General features: G+C 47.1%; 1 protein-coding gene across 3 annotated transcripts in view; it reads left to right on the top strand.

Moving 5' to 3' along the window:
- The window catches only part of AHCYL2 (adenosylhomocysteinase like 2), a 110,719-nt gene that overhangs the window by 76,242 nt on the left and 20,042 nt on the right, over positions 1-14,435 (top strand). For 2 of the 3 annotated variants that reach the window (XM_075141520.1, XM_075141529.1), the window contains 5 exons: positions 1,696-1,804; positions 9,558-9,701; positions 10,396-10,496; positions 10,826-10,928; positions 11,861-11,955. In XM_075141520.1, coding sequence (XP_074997621.1) covers positions 1,696-1,804; positions 9,558-9,701; positions 10,396-10,496; positions 10,826-10,928; positions 11,861-11,955 — 552 coding nt within the window. Of the gene's footprint in view, positions 1-1,695; positions 1,805-7,013; positions 7,110-9,557; positions 9,702-10,395; positions 10,497-10,825; positions 10,929-11,860; positions 11,956-14,435 lie in introns of those variants that run through there. The other variant, XM_075141539.1, reaches the window with a different exon arrangement.

Genomic DNA, 14,435 nt, shown 5'->3' on the forward strand with positions numbered 1-14,435 from the left:
GGAGCGTTGGTGGTTTGGCTTCCAAAGCGGTGAGCACTGGGAGTTAAAATATTTCCTAAAACAATAAGCCTGTTCTTCTGAATGCTTAAATATGGCCCAGCAGCCACCTAGAGAGAGAATTAAAAGGGATGTTGAGCTGCTGGTGTGGTTCGGAGATGCGCCGTGTCCCTTGGGCAAGGCAGGTGGGCTCCGAGCAGTTTTGGTGTCTGTAGACACGTGTCTGATGCCTGTGAAGCCCTTTGGGGTCGCTGGCTGAAGGTTGGTGCTGACATGAGCAGAGAAGCGTTAAGACAAGTTCAACCCGAGGTGCACGTCAACGGGATGTGGAAGGGTTGAGTTTCTACTGTAAAATCACCAATAATCATCTGTAAGAGCAGATGTTTGGTTTGTGTGAAAACCTGGACTTGGGCAGTTTATAGTAGGGAAATACTGATTATGTGGCTTTCTTGCTGTTCTTTTCAACCAAGGGCAGGAGTAAAACAAAGCTTGGAGAAAGAGGTTCTCCTCCTCCGAGCAATGCATTGGCCAGGGAAAGCCACCGGCAGGAGCCTGTTCTATAAATACCAATGTTAAATGTCATTTTTCCCTTAAAAGTACCTAGATAAAAGTGACACTTCTTCACTTACCTCTTCTGTCCTCTGCATGCTTTGGAGCAGATCAGCTTTGCTGACTTAGAATAAATATTGGGGCAGTTATCGCAGCCGTGACACAGGCAGGGCTGAGCCTGGTTGTGCTCGGCTGCTCTCAACCCGCTCTGGGTCTCGGGGCTTCGCAAACGTTCCTGGGGAGTCTGAAATCTTGGTTCCTTGGTGATGATTGAAATGGAAACGGGCTTGACTCTTCATCTCGGGTTGAGCAGGTTGCTGTTTGTCATCCACGACAATGCGTTGCAGTGAGGTGAGCTCCATTCAAAAAGAGGGTGGGTGCAAAATGCCACAACACCTTGGTGTCACCTCCATTGCTGCGGTGTCATTGTGGGCGTTGCTGGTAAATGATAGTTGGTTCCTCCTCTCCAACGTGGATAATTACATTTTGCCAGTCTGCACGTCGCTTCATTGACATGCCTTATCCTTCATTTCTTGAGTTGTTGTGTAAAGTTGTGTGCTCTTAAATACAATCCTCTTAAATGCTTGTGTTCTCCAGGCGTCCATGCTCCCAACAGTTACAACAGCCTTAAGTGATGTTTCTTAATACCGAGGGCAGCTGGAAGCGGCATTCTTTACTTGAAGTGTTTTTATTTCTGCCTTTTGTGTTTCATACAGCAAATAGGGAGCATCTCATACTGGTCACCACACTAAACGTTGTGAGATGGGTCAGTCCCCACGTCAGCGCTGCGAATGTTGGGTGGCCCTGATGGGGCTTCTCCTGCGACGAATAACCCTAATTGTTAGCGTTTTGGAAAAATAAATGTGTGTGTAATGGGGACAGAAGCTTTCTAATTTGTATGGTTAAAAGAGGAGCGTCAAGGTATTTGAAAGACCAGTGTGTCGATGCTGCGTCTGGTGGAGGGTCTGAAATTCAACGCAGTAGGCAATTTAGCGTACCCCGTCCCCGGTTAGATAGTAGGAGTCGCGATTCAGCCCGTAACTGAGGTGGTGTCAGTGTCTGCTTAAGGCTTTGTGTTCTTGGGATTAATCTTCTGTATCAGACTGTTGGGTTCTTACATCTGACTTAACTATTAATTTCTTGTAACAGATCCAGTTTGCTGACCAAAAGCAAGAATTCAACAAGCGCCCGACGAAGATCGGCCGCCGTTCACTTTCCCGCTCCATCTCGCAGTCCTCCACAGATAGCTACAGCTCAGGTGTGTGCCATCGCTGCATTGATGTTCCTGTTTATTGTCATAATTAAAAGTTTAAGATTATTTAAAAGCGAACTGAAACTTTTTACCGTTACGTAAAGTTATGAACAGTTACGTTCCTGCGAGGAGCAGGGAGTTGGACTCGATGAGCCTTATGGGTCCCTTCCAACTAGAGATATTTCTGTGATCAGCTGCATCTCTTACAGCATCTCCGCAGCCTGCGGGGTTTGTCCTGCGTTTTGCAGCAGCTGAAGGATCTCCCCGTTCTGCTGTGTAGTCGGCAGTGTCGGAGGGAAGGCGTGGGAAGAGGGTTGTTGCTTTTTTTTTATCATCTTTGTGTATAGTTGGATGGAAAATTAAGTTACTCTGCTGCTCCTAACACTTCTGATCCCTCCTTATAGCCCTCGTGTGTGGTTGCTGCTGGCTTTCCTCCTCTTTCCCCTTCTTTTCCTTCCAGGCTCAGCAAAACAGTGTTTCTGTTGCAGCCATGCTCGCATGTCATCTTCCCTTCCCGTTCTTGAATAAATCCATGTGGATCCTGCTGTAGGTTTGGACTTACCCGTTTGCACGTGAAACTGGAGTCTTTGGAAGAGCGATGGTGACCTTTGAAGGCCACACGTGTCTTCTGTGTTTTTCCTGCTGGAATCGGTGAAATGAAGCTTTCAGCGAGCGGTGGACTCGCTGTTTGTTCTTGCTGGCTGTACTTATGGGAACTCACTGGGGAGGGAGGTTGGGTTCGTTGGGGGTTTTTTATTTTGTTTTAAATTTCAGGGCTCTTCTGCAGTCCCTGAAGATTGGTTCTAGAAACTTGATTTTTCTGGTCTGATATTTGGTGGTTGTGCAGCACCATCCAGAAGCCTTCAGGCTCTGGTCCCGCCGGCAGCAGGCTCGTTCCTCTGAGAACGTGGCACAGCAAAGTTTTGTTTTGTCCTGCGTAGGTGCCCGGATTGTTTTATTTTCTTTGAATATGCATCATTTTCAATGTAGACAACTGAAACCTAATTTCTGGAGCAGTCCATGAAGATTTCTTAAAACCCCATCAAAGGTAGATCCCCGTGAAAACCAGACTAATTTCATAGAGTGCCCCGTTCATCATTCAACATTTAGAAATCAAACATTTAGCGATCAAACATTTAATATTTAGAGCTGATGCAAAAAAGGCAGCACAAGAAAGTCCTGAAAACAAGTCTTTCGATGGAAATTGGCATTTTTCCTTACAGGAAAGAGTGCAGCTTGGAGAGAACGACTGCTAAAACTTACTTTGACTTTGAGTGAAGAAGGCGAACTGCCCTGCACTTCACAAACGGTCTCTAGCATGAGTTTATTCAGCAAATAAGTCGCTGTGACCACAGAGCGCTGAGGAAACTCGGTGCCACCGCACTTCCCAGCACGTAGGAGCGTCACCAGCCCATTCAGTAAAACATTATGCCCCCAAGTGGCACCTTCAGCTAAATTTTCCCTAGTCCAGTAACACCCATGTGGGACTGGTATCATACCTCACCTTCCAGTGTCCTCTTTTCTTTGTCTCTGAATATGTCACTAAGTCCCATGACTGTGCTGGAGAGCTTGTGTCCCTTCAGGAGTTGGTTATGAGGATAGTGGCTTTCCAGGAATGGGGAGAGGTCATCAGGGATGCTCTCAAATTGTTCAGGATAGGTCCATCCGGGATCCTTGGCACTTTGAAGGGAACACTGCTTGCTACCTGAAATGTTACAGCTACTGTCCCAGCTGAGAGCATCACAGAAAGGAATTTGGATCCAATTCCCCATCCCTCAAGGAGTCTTAATGCATCTGATCCCCTCCTAGTCCTGGCCCCTCGTAGAAGATGCAGAAGAAATCAGCTTCCAACACAAGGCTACAAAGAACGGAGCTGTAAGCAACTTGAAACTGGAGGAGGTGTTATTCCTCTGTTCCTCATGACTGTGAAGGCAAATGATCAGGCCTTTCTGGTGACGTGTACCAAAACTCACGCTGGAGTACCGTCAAGAGCTCTCAGATGGGTGTTCAGGTTGGTGGCCAAGATCTGGCTGCAGACCTTGCAGAGGTCTGACTTTATGCCAGAGCCATGGGGAATAAGGAGCACTCACGGTGAGGCTCCGCCACAGTCCGTCACGTAGTCCCTGTCCATGACATGGATGTACCTGTCCAAGACATGGATGCATTTTTTGGATACTTGGCAGGTCACAGCGTATTTGAGGAGAATCTGGGTAGATATCTTGTAGTTTGGAGCATCAGAGACCACGAGAGCTCAAAGGTGCATCCTACCCTGACCCTCTCAGCTTGTGTATAACAAGAAATAATTCTGTTTTGAGGTGGATGTCATGCTGTGAGCTACGGTTGGTTTTTGGTCGCAGAGTTTGCTGGCCGTGGACAAGTCCCATTCTGCACGCTGAAAGCCTGTGGCCAAAAATCAAATCTGAAGGTAGTCCACCCACATCTGCTTGTATGAGGGTGGTTTTGGCCATATCCCACCTGCAGCTTCCAGCTGCGTGTCTGCTGTTGAAGGACACAGGACAGACCCCGTGGGCTCGCACAGGGCTGTCCACGCCGTCCAGTTGTGTGCCTGGATGGATGTGAGCCGACCTCTGCCGCGCCGGCCAGCCCCAGCACCGGAGACCAGTCCCTCGCCTGTTTTATTTCCCAGCGTGGATGTAGCTGACAGCTACGGCTGAAGTTGGTGCCCGTCTGAAGTCCTAGTAGGTCTTGACTGTTGAAGCTGTAGGGAACATCCCTGTTCTTGTGCCCATCCTGTCCTGGTACGTGTTGGGAGCAAACAGGATAAAACCTCCCATGTACGGTGAACGTGAGCAGATCTGTACGAAGTGGCAGTAGTGCATTGTCCGTAACAGAGATCGTTGCCTGTGTGCTACAAGTAAAACACGCAAGATGAGGACCTTTCATGTTTTTCATGTTTTTCAACAACCCAGGTTTAGAAGAGCAAAGACAATTGGTGGAAAAGCCGTGGTTATCCGGTCCTTTCTGCTCCTGGCAGCGGCAGATGCCCATTTCCAGAAGATGCAACTGCTGGAGGTTGTGATCTGATCCTGCGCACACCAACAGTGAAAGCCACGCACTGTCCGATGGCTTCATCCTTGTTCCTATGGAACGAGCGACTGTTCTTTGTTTCCTTTCCTGGCTCTTGGGTTGCTTCTTCCACGCTTGGAGGAACCTCCAGAGCCTCCTCCAGAAGCTTGGAGGAGCCCCCCCAAGGTTGGGGACAACCTAGGCGTCCCATTACCCTGCAGTGGCTGTGTTCCCACACAAAGGGCTTTTAGGAGGACTTGAGGAACAATGCATGCCATGTCCTCTCCAGAGAGACATCAGCCCGGGCTCTCTTTGCACTTTGTAAGCCACCTGGATTATGTTTGTAACGTTATCTTTGGTAGCATGTTTTAAGCTGGCATTAACGATTAGACTCCTCTAATACAGGTCTGTGATTAATATAACATTTATACAGGTTTTACAACTCCATCTGATATCTAATCAGCAGGGTATATTTTATGACTGTCGTTTTTAAAGACTAATAGGCTGATTAGCCTGGCTAATGTCATCATGTTTGCTCCCCATTCACAGCTGAAAGAACCTGGAGCAACTTTGGGGAATTCTCCTCCGCCCCTTGCACTTAGCATCTCCTGTAAAGCATCAGCAATTGCAATTAATTAGCTTGTGAAAGTGTTATATTTCCCTCCTAATGAAAGCTGCTAGGCTGACAGTCAAGACGGCAGACTTCTGTTCTCAGGACGGTTGCAGGATGGGTAGATGAATCCCATTAGTACCTCTTGGCGCGGATCTTTGTCAATCTCCTTTCAGGGCTGAGAACAGCACGAACAGTCGAAAGAACCCATTAAGCCCTCCTGGGATGGGAAAAGGCTGGAAAAGAAGCAGCCTGAGGAGCAGAGAGATAATAATGGAGGGGAAGAATCGTAGAATCACAGAATCATTTAGATTGGAAAAGACCTTTAAGATCATCGAGTCCAACCGCTAACCCAGCACTGCCAAGTCCACCACTAACCCATGTCCCTAAGCACCACATCTACACGTCTTTTAAATACCTCCAGGGATGGGGACTCAACCACTTCCCTGGGCAGCCTGTTCCAAGGCCTGACAACCCTTTCGGTGAAGAAATTTTTCCTAATGTCCAATCTAAACCTCCCCTGGTGCAACTTGAGGTCGTTTTCTCTTTTCCTGTGGCTTGTTACTTGGGAGAAGAGACCAACCCCCACCTCACTACAACCTCCTTTCAGGTAGTTGTAGAGCGCGATGAGGTCTCCCCTCAGCCTCCTCTTCTCCAGGCTGAACACCCCCAGTTCCCTCAGCTGCTCCCCATCAAACTTGTGCTCCAGGCCCTTCACCAGCTTCTTGCTCTTCTTTGGACATGCAAGAGGCGTGTGGAGGTCCCAAGGTTTGGAGGTGGTGGGCATGAGTGAAGAGGTGAGCAAAACGCAAGTGACTCTTCCCTGAGATGTGCTTGGTAGGAAGAGTCATCCCAGCATCTCTGCCCAAAATGATGGGGAGGTGCCGGTGCCGTTTGAGTGATGCAAGAGAGGCCTGGGTGTGGAAGCAGCAGCTCTGCAAACAGCCAGTGGTTTCTTCCTGCCCATCAAAACTGGAAAAGTTTGATCAAAATCATCAGCTGGTCTCCAAAGTACGTACAATCTGTGAAGCTGCGATGTGGAGCAGCGTCCTCCAAGATGCAATGTGTCGCTAACTGGGCTTTGCTAGAAGCAATAATGGGAAAAATGAGGGTGGTGAGACGCTGACCCAGGTTGCCCAGAGAGGTGGTTGATGCCCCATCCCTGGGAACATTCCAGGTCAGGTTGGACGGGGCTCTGAGCAACCTGATCTGGTTGAAGATGTCCCTGCCCACGGCAGGGGGTTGGACTGGATGGCCGTGAAAGGTCCCTTCCAACCCAAACCATTCTGTGATTCTACAATAAACCAGCAGAGACACCATTGAACATGAGAACTTTATCACTTGGTTGCTGTAAAGTACGAAGAATGAAAATACTAACGATCCGTGCTGATCTGACTCTTCAAATTAGAAGTAAATGTCTCTTACCTCATTACCGTTACCATAAGCCGCCCATTTTCTGTACTTGTTCCACCTCATTTAAAATGAGTAATTTTTCTCAACAGGGAAATTAATTGTTTTCTGCGCCGTTCGGGAGTGGTTTATACGCCCAAGGACGCGCCGTGGTGTTTAACGGCATCTGCTCTTGCAAACCAGGGAAAGGCAGCGACCTGCCAGCTCAGCTTTGGAGTCGAGGGGATGTTTTGGCGTTGCGCTGGGCAAATCGCTTGAATTTTGGTAACTGTTCTTTCCCTTTCTGCAAAACTCAGATAATTGTTATCTGCTCGAACAAAGATTTTTGGGGATCAGCTGGTTTATATCAGCTCAGTGCTTTGAATACTAAAGCGCTCAGCGTTGTGTATTACGCACCCGTTACACGTTATGTGGGCGCTGAAATGAGATTAGAACAGTAATATCTTTAATTAAAGGCGATTGACTTCATCCTCATGCTGTTTCGTAACTTTCAAACGGTTGTGCAGAAAAGAAACGAGGTTTGTCTTTTTCATTGGGCTGTAACAGGGGCAGGTTGCCCCTTTTTTGCCCGTACCGACGCCAATACTACAGACGTGAGTGGATCCTCATCTGAAATATTAGCAAAGCTAAACTTTGCTGAATTTAGGCTCTGACATGGTCTTTGCTGGGTTAGGACGTGGGCTGCAGGTGTCTCCTTTTCCCCCCACCATTTTTCCGCTGGATAACAGTGCCTGAGACCTGCTGCTGTTTTCATGTCATTCCCTTTGAAATAATACAGTTTATATTAAAATGCTACGCGGCTCTACGGGATGCCAACCCCGGTTATGAAGCTTTCATTAATCAACTTTTGGGTGATTTGAGTTGATATTTAGGAGGCTGTCTATCCCACCAGTTCATTGGATATTTCCGGATTAGAGGTGCCAGGAATCCTTTCCTTTCTGTACTTGTCTTTCATTTCACCGGAAAGCAAGGGCAAAATTTACTATTATATATTAGTACGCTGTTATACTACACTAACAATATTAGTTTAATTATCATAGAGCTATATGCACTGTTATATATTATACGTGTGTAACAGTAAAAACCATCTGCATATGAAAATCTGGCTACCATCTAGGTGGGTTTTTTTGTTTAAAGAAATTACTTTCAGTCCCCAGAACCAAGATCTATGGTTTTAAAGAAACCTCCGCACAGATTAGCTGTCTTCAAGGAAATAATCCTCCTTTAACTAATTAATCCTTCTGGAGTCCTTGATATACAAGAGCCTGGTATTATATAAGGTACTCTTTTGTTACTAAGCCAGGCTCCCGGTCCTTCAGGAGCTGCCGTGGGATTGTGAACACAAATTCAGAAATATATTGCCGCCAGCGCGTTGTTTGCAGGGTCGGACTTGCCTTTCGCACCCCGCTGAGGATGGAGTCTTTGCAGAGAAATTTCAGCAATGCGTAATTCTCCTCCGTAAGCGGATTAAGACCCGAGCGGGTCTTGGGGAGCCTGGCACACCGACAGTGGCAGCGCTAAGCTTTTTTCCTTGGGATCATTCAAGCGCTTCACGCGAGCCAGAAGAGAAAGTAATCAGCTTGCTGGGTGCTGCAGGAAAGACAAACCCATGGCCATGCTGGGGGGGAAGGGTTTAACTCCTTGGTTTGGGTTTTTTGGCGTGAAAATGTTAACAGAGCTATTGAAATGCTGGGTGGAGGGGTGGTTTGCCTTTATTCCAAGTTCTCTGAAGCGGCTCTGGGTATCAATCTTCACTTGAGGTCTGGATGCCTCTGGAAAGCCCCAGCTCTTTGGGAGCACTGGTGGGTGGTGATAAGACCATGAGTTCAACCCCGCCATTCTTCCTATGACGCACTGTAAGAAGTGCTCACCCTTCGTGCTACCACATTCCTTTGGCACAGAATTGGGGTAGAAAGTTGGGAATCTGTACTGACTGTTGGGTAGAACAACCCCCTTGGGTGTTTGGTGTAGATGATTCCCTCTTGGAGACAGTGCCTGGGAGAGAAGCTAGCTCACGCGTGCAGCAACACGTCACCCAAAGCCAGTAGCTGTTGAGTTTGACTGTGCAACATTTCCTAGGTTAAGATTTAACCAATTCTTTTCTGGTGTCGTGAAGGAAGAGAGCTCATCATCCTATGTGGTGCCTTCACACATGCACATCGTTTGCTAGCGATGCATACTATTGGCCAACTCCACTGAGGCTGTCGTGGATAGTCCTGTTCAACAAAGGTGGTCCTCTTCTGCTGTAACAAATAATTTGATGCCAGGTCTCACGTTCATTTTAGAAGTACCACATGATCTGGAGAGAAAAGACTTGGAGTAAAACGTCAGGGCAATTTCATGAGGAATGGGAGATGACCATGTGGATGAGGCTCTTGAGTTGGGTCCCAAGGTGTGGCTCCTGCCAGGGAGGAGGTGGTGGTAGTGGTGATGGTGGTGGTGAGGAGCAGTGCTCAAGCTAATTCCCTCCGGCGGTGTTGCAGTAGAGGTAGATGAGGGCGAGGAGGTGGTTGCAGGTAAAAGCTGACTGTGGGGAAATGGCCATTGTAAGGAGAAGAGGAGATCCCAGCTGAGGACGGAGGGAGTTGGCACGTGCACGTGGAGAAGCACGTCCATGGACACGTTCAGCAGATCATCTGCGCCCTTCCACTGCAGGTGGTTTGGCTTTAGGGAATGTTTTGTTCTGTCTCTGACCTCCTTTTCTTCCTCCAGCTGCCTCCTACACAGACAGCTCTGATGATGAGACCTCCCCCCGAGACAAGCAGCAGAAGAACTCCAAAGGCAGCAGTGATTTCTGTGTGAAAAACATAAAGCAGGCAGAATTTGGGCGCCGAGAGATTGAAATCGCTGAACAAGGTAAATGGGGCGCGTTCCTCAAGCTCCACAGTTGTCCGAGGCTGTCCTGTGGGGTTCTTCCTTCCCCCGAATCCTCTTCTTGCGAGGTTCAGTATATTGGTGATTTCTTGACACCGCTCCTGTTAGAGATGGAAAACTTTTATGGGATTTTGTGGGATGGAAAGGAGTTACAGGGTTATGCCGTGCAGCTCCAACCAACCAACTACCGAAGGACTACTCTATAGTCAAGTGCATTTTGTTAAAATAATAGAAAAGATTAGATCCAGCAAATAAATTAGACAACTTTGTTTTAGCATGATTGCCTCCAAAAATCGGTAGCAAAGGCGATGCAGTGGTTAGGTAGTTGGAGGGATATCGGAGAGGCCGACCAGAGCAGCGAGTCCCAAGTCCTCCTCAGTCTGAAGCAGATTTTTCTCCAGCCTCACTTGGGCATTCGCAGGTAGGAATTTGAAAATGTGATGATGCTACATCCTAAATAGTGGGAAAAGACCTCAGAGGGTTATTGGGTCCTTTTCAGCTGTGCCATGACTGACTTGATCCCTGCTCTCAAGGGTTTTGCTTTTTTTGAAGCTGCCACAGCGGTACAAATTCAAAGGGTACCAGCTAGCAGGGCAAGAAGTGATGCTGGGTGTTTCTTCTGTGCTCGTCCCTCTTTCCGTCGCACTGATGGACTTCTTTTTGTTTTGCCTTTCAGAAATGCCTGCGCTGATGGCTTTGAGGAAGAGAGCGCAGGGAGAGAAGCCACTGGCTGGGGCCAAGATCGTGGGCTGCACGCACATTACAGCGCAGACAGCTGTGAGACCCCGTCAATAAACTCCAGACAGGGATTTTTCACTGCTTAGCCTCTAAAATAGACCCCGAGCTGAGAGAGATATATATCCACACACATATATATGCTGCGTATATAATATACTTCAAAGTTCTTATTTACTTCATCCATTTAAAATTGTTTAAAAAAACATAATTGCAAAACTGTTTTCTGTGCAACGCTCTAACGACCCTGATGCTGCTTAAAACCAACTTCAGATACCCCCCGGAAGCTTTCCCATAAATAGCAAATAAAAATCCCAGTTGTATATTGCTCTTCACATTGCTCTTTCTGATTTTTTTTGCTTTAAATCCAGGTCCTAATGGAGACTCTTGGTGCGCTGGGTGCACAGTGCCGATGGGCTGCGTGCAACATCTACTCTACTCTTAATGAAGTGGCTGCTGCCCTTGCTGAGAGCGGTAGGAAACTTCACCCTCTTTGTTCTTTCTGGTTTTAAAAAGATTTCTTACTGTCCCATCATATTTAGCTCATTTACCATCTCTTATAGTTTTTTCCTTCATTCTCTTCAATTTAGAATAAGCCTGTAGGAGGTAAACAGCAGAAGATCAATCCCTTCTGTTGGTCTGAAAATCTTAGAATGTTTTTTCTCTGGAACATAGAAGTATGTAGCACAACTGATGATGATGCACATTATTAGGCATCAGGGCTACGTGAACCTGGAAGTTATTTTGCTAAAAGCAACTGAGCTAAATTTTGTTTCAGTTCTATAAATTTGAGTCATAACTTTGGCTAAAAGGGGTGAAAGAGAGAATTTTGGGGGGACATAATTCACAAAACAGAAGCTGTCCATGTTGCTGCTCACCTGGGAGATGACTTAATTCAAATCCTGTTTTACCTGGGTAAGGCCAGGGATTTTACCGTGAGAGCTGGGAGACCCAGAAGAAGCCAAACCCACCAGCTTGCCTGTTACCTGGTCTTCCTCACTGAAGCTGAATAATAATTGCTCATGAGTCATAATACGTTCAAGTAAATTTTTTGCTAACGTGCCTAACAGGAAGGTAGGACATCTAACTCGCAGCAAAAGCTTGATTTTGCAAATAAATGTTATCGTTGAGAACGTGTTGCCCTCTCGTCTGGTGGCGAGGGCTTTTTCCTGGGGGAGAGGAAGAAATTAGGAAGGCTAAAGCTGACTCCTATCTGCTGCCTTCAGCGTGTGTCTTCAATGTATATCTCTGAAGCTTCTTCTAGAAGGTAGATGTTGAAAAATCAGACCACAAGCAAGCCTGCGGTGGTGTCGGGAGCCTGGTTCATCACGCGTGGACGTAGGGAGAGCCGATCCCCAAGGGGTTTGCTAAGGCTGTGTAAGCACCCGTCTCCCTCTCTGTGCCAGGGTTCCCCGTCTTCGCCTGGAAGGGAGAATCCGAAGACGACTTCTGGTGGTGCATTGATCGCTGCGTCAACGTCGAAGGATGGCAGCCCAACATGGTGAGATGGGGCCGGCTGTAAAGTGCTCGGCACGTGTTGAAGCGTGGGTAGCTCTATCTAGAGAGAAGGAAAAGCGTTTAGTGCCGGTCTCTGTTTTCCTCCTGAATTTAGACCTAACTGAGCAGTTAAGGCTTGGTGCTAACACAGCACCTACCTTCAAAGGGCTTTACAATTAACTACGCAATGTGGGAAGTTCGCTTCCCTCAGTCTCACAGCGTAAAGTCAGGGAGAAGGTGGGGTAGCTGGCTTCTGCGTGGCTATCCACAGGTGTAGGTCATGCCCATGAGCAAAGTTTTGTTTAATATTTTCTAAATAAGCACGGCTGCGTTAATGCAAAGTTTATAGGGTGCTTAGTTTTCTTCCAGAGTAGCTTGCTACAGTTTAAACCAAACTGATTTCATCTAGCCAGTAAAAAATGACTCAAAATCAGTATGTTCTGAAAAGGGGTTGCATCCATTTTACCACATTCGATTAAATTCACGGCTTTGGTTGATGTGATTTTTCTTATCTAGGCAGGGCTTCTGTTTCAGAACAAAAATGAGGTTTTCGGTGATGTCCTTACTGTACAAACACAAAACCTCAGGTAACCCAACTCCATACTTTGCTGGTTTATTCTGCCCTTGTTTCTAGGGAAAACAGAGAACCCTGAACTAGGTGAGCGGAATAATTTACAGCCGTCAAATGTGCTGTTTTCATCATGCTTCCCGACAGATTTTGAGCCCTGGAGCTTATGATCTAAATTAGACAAAAAGTAATCAAAGGTGGAAGGTAGGCGTGTATCTGTATTGTTTGTTTGCCAATATCAGCTTGTTTGAGGTGGGTTTTATGTCCTTTCCAGTCTACACCTGCTCACTTCCTCGCTGTCACCTTTAAAAAGACTTGTAAATGTCAAAAATCCACCCCCAAGCTACGAGTCGGAGTCTAGACATGATAGCTGCTTTCTTCTTCTTTTTGAGGAATAATTTCTCATTGAAAATGGCAGTAATTGAAGAAGTCAACGTACCAGAATATGCACATTATGCTTCCCCAGGATCTCCTCAGACCCCTTGATTCTGCGACCCGTCTCTATCCATCAGTGTATTTTCAGACCTGCTTCTGGAGCACAGAAATAGTTGCTGGGGGCGCACCAAATGCCTTAGATCTAGCAGTTCCCGAAGATTTGCACGCCTGATTTTGGAGGTCCACGTTTTTAGAGACAAGAAATAGGACGCTGGACATTGAGTGAAGAACAGGTGTGGAAAGGATCTTCTTCGTGTGATTGTTTCAGAAGAGAGCAGACTTGGCCAAAGAAGCAAGGTGAAGTTTGCCTCTCCGGTCCGTCCAGTCTCAAGGCTGAAGCGAGGTGGACCTACGCTGCTCCGTGTCCCGATGGCAACTTTTTAGAGCATGCATCATATTTTTTCTCTCCTGTTGAGATTGAGGATTTCCCCTGATATCCTGAATCATGGAGATACATCCCCAGGTTGTAGGACTGAGCCTGAGCTGCTGCTCCTGGCAGCCCGTGACCTTTGTATAAACCTAAATCTAACCTCTTTTCATAGAATCATGGAATGCTTTGGGTTGGAAGGGACCACTAAAGGTCATCTAGCCCAATGCCCCTGCTGTGGGCAGGGACATCTTCCACTAGATCAGGTTGCTCAGAGCCCCGTCCAACCTGGAACGTTTCCAGGGATGGGGCATCTCCCACCTCTCTGGGCAACCTGCTCCAGTGTCTCACCACCCTCAGAGTAAAGAACTGTCTCTTGTCTGGTCTTCTCTTCCCATTAACAAAATACCAACGATACCTTTTAGGATTGTTGATGATTATTCGTGGCCGTACGGTGCTTTGAAGATGTTCTGTGCAGTGCTGCATGGCACGGTGTGATCAGATGGGAAATCCTCTCTCTGTGAAAAGTGGTTTAATAACATGCCTATCTCTGTCCAGCACAAAATAATCGATTTGGGCTCTTATAAAGTGTGGAGTAGTTCAGAGCACAAGTATCCAACTTGTACTTGTTGATCCGAGATGAAAGTAACACGGAAATGCATCTCCATTTCCAGGCTTCTACATCTTTAAGCTCAAGAAAGAGAAGTACAATCTCTATTTCTACTTAAGAGAAAGCAAAATGGGTCAAAGTAGTTCAGCAGCTTGCGGTAAGCCACGCTGACTCAATATCGGGGCTTGAAATACAGCCCGGGAGTCCTGTTTAGCATTGCTTCGCTGGCCCCCACCGGTCCCGTGTCCAGGTGGGCACTGCAGGGCGTGATGGAGCTGCCCTTGCGCATCCCATGCGAATAAACAGGGATGTCTTACGGTCCAGAAATCTGAATATTCAGCGTTAGGGCTTCTGTGTGGCGCTACTCCATGGGAGCAGTCAGCTGCAAATACTGAGAGTCTCCAAAAAACACCTTGGGTTTTCTGATGGGAATAGCGGACCTTCAGAGGAGCGCTCTGGACAGGAATGGCTCAGAGGTTTTTTTTCTGAAAAATAATGAATCTG

The sequence above is a fragment of the Calonectris borealis genome, chromosome 1 (assembly GCF_964195595.1).
Source record: "Calonectris borealis chromosome 1, bCalBor7.hap1.2, whole genome shotgun sequence".
Lineage (NCBI taxonomy): Eukaryota > Metazoa > Chordata > Aves > Procellariiformes > Procellariidae > Calonectris > Calonectris borealis.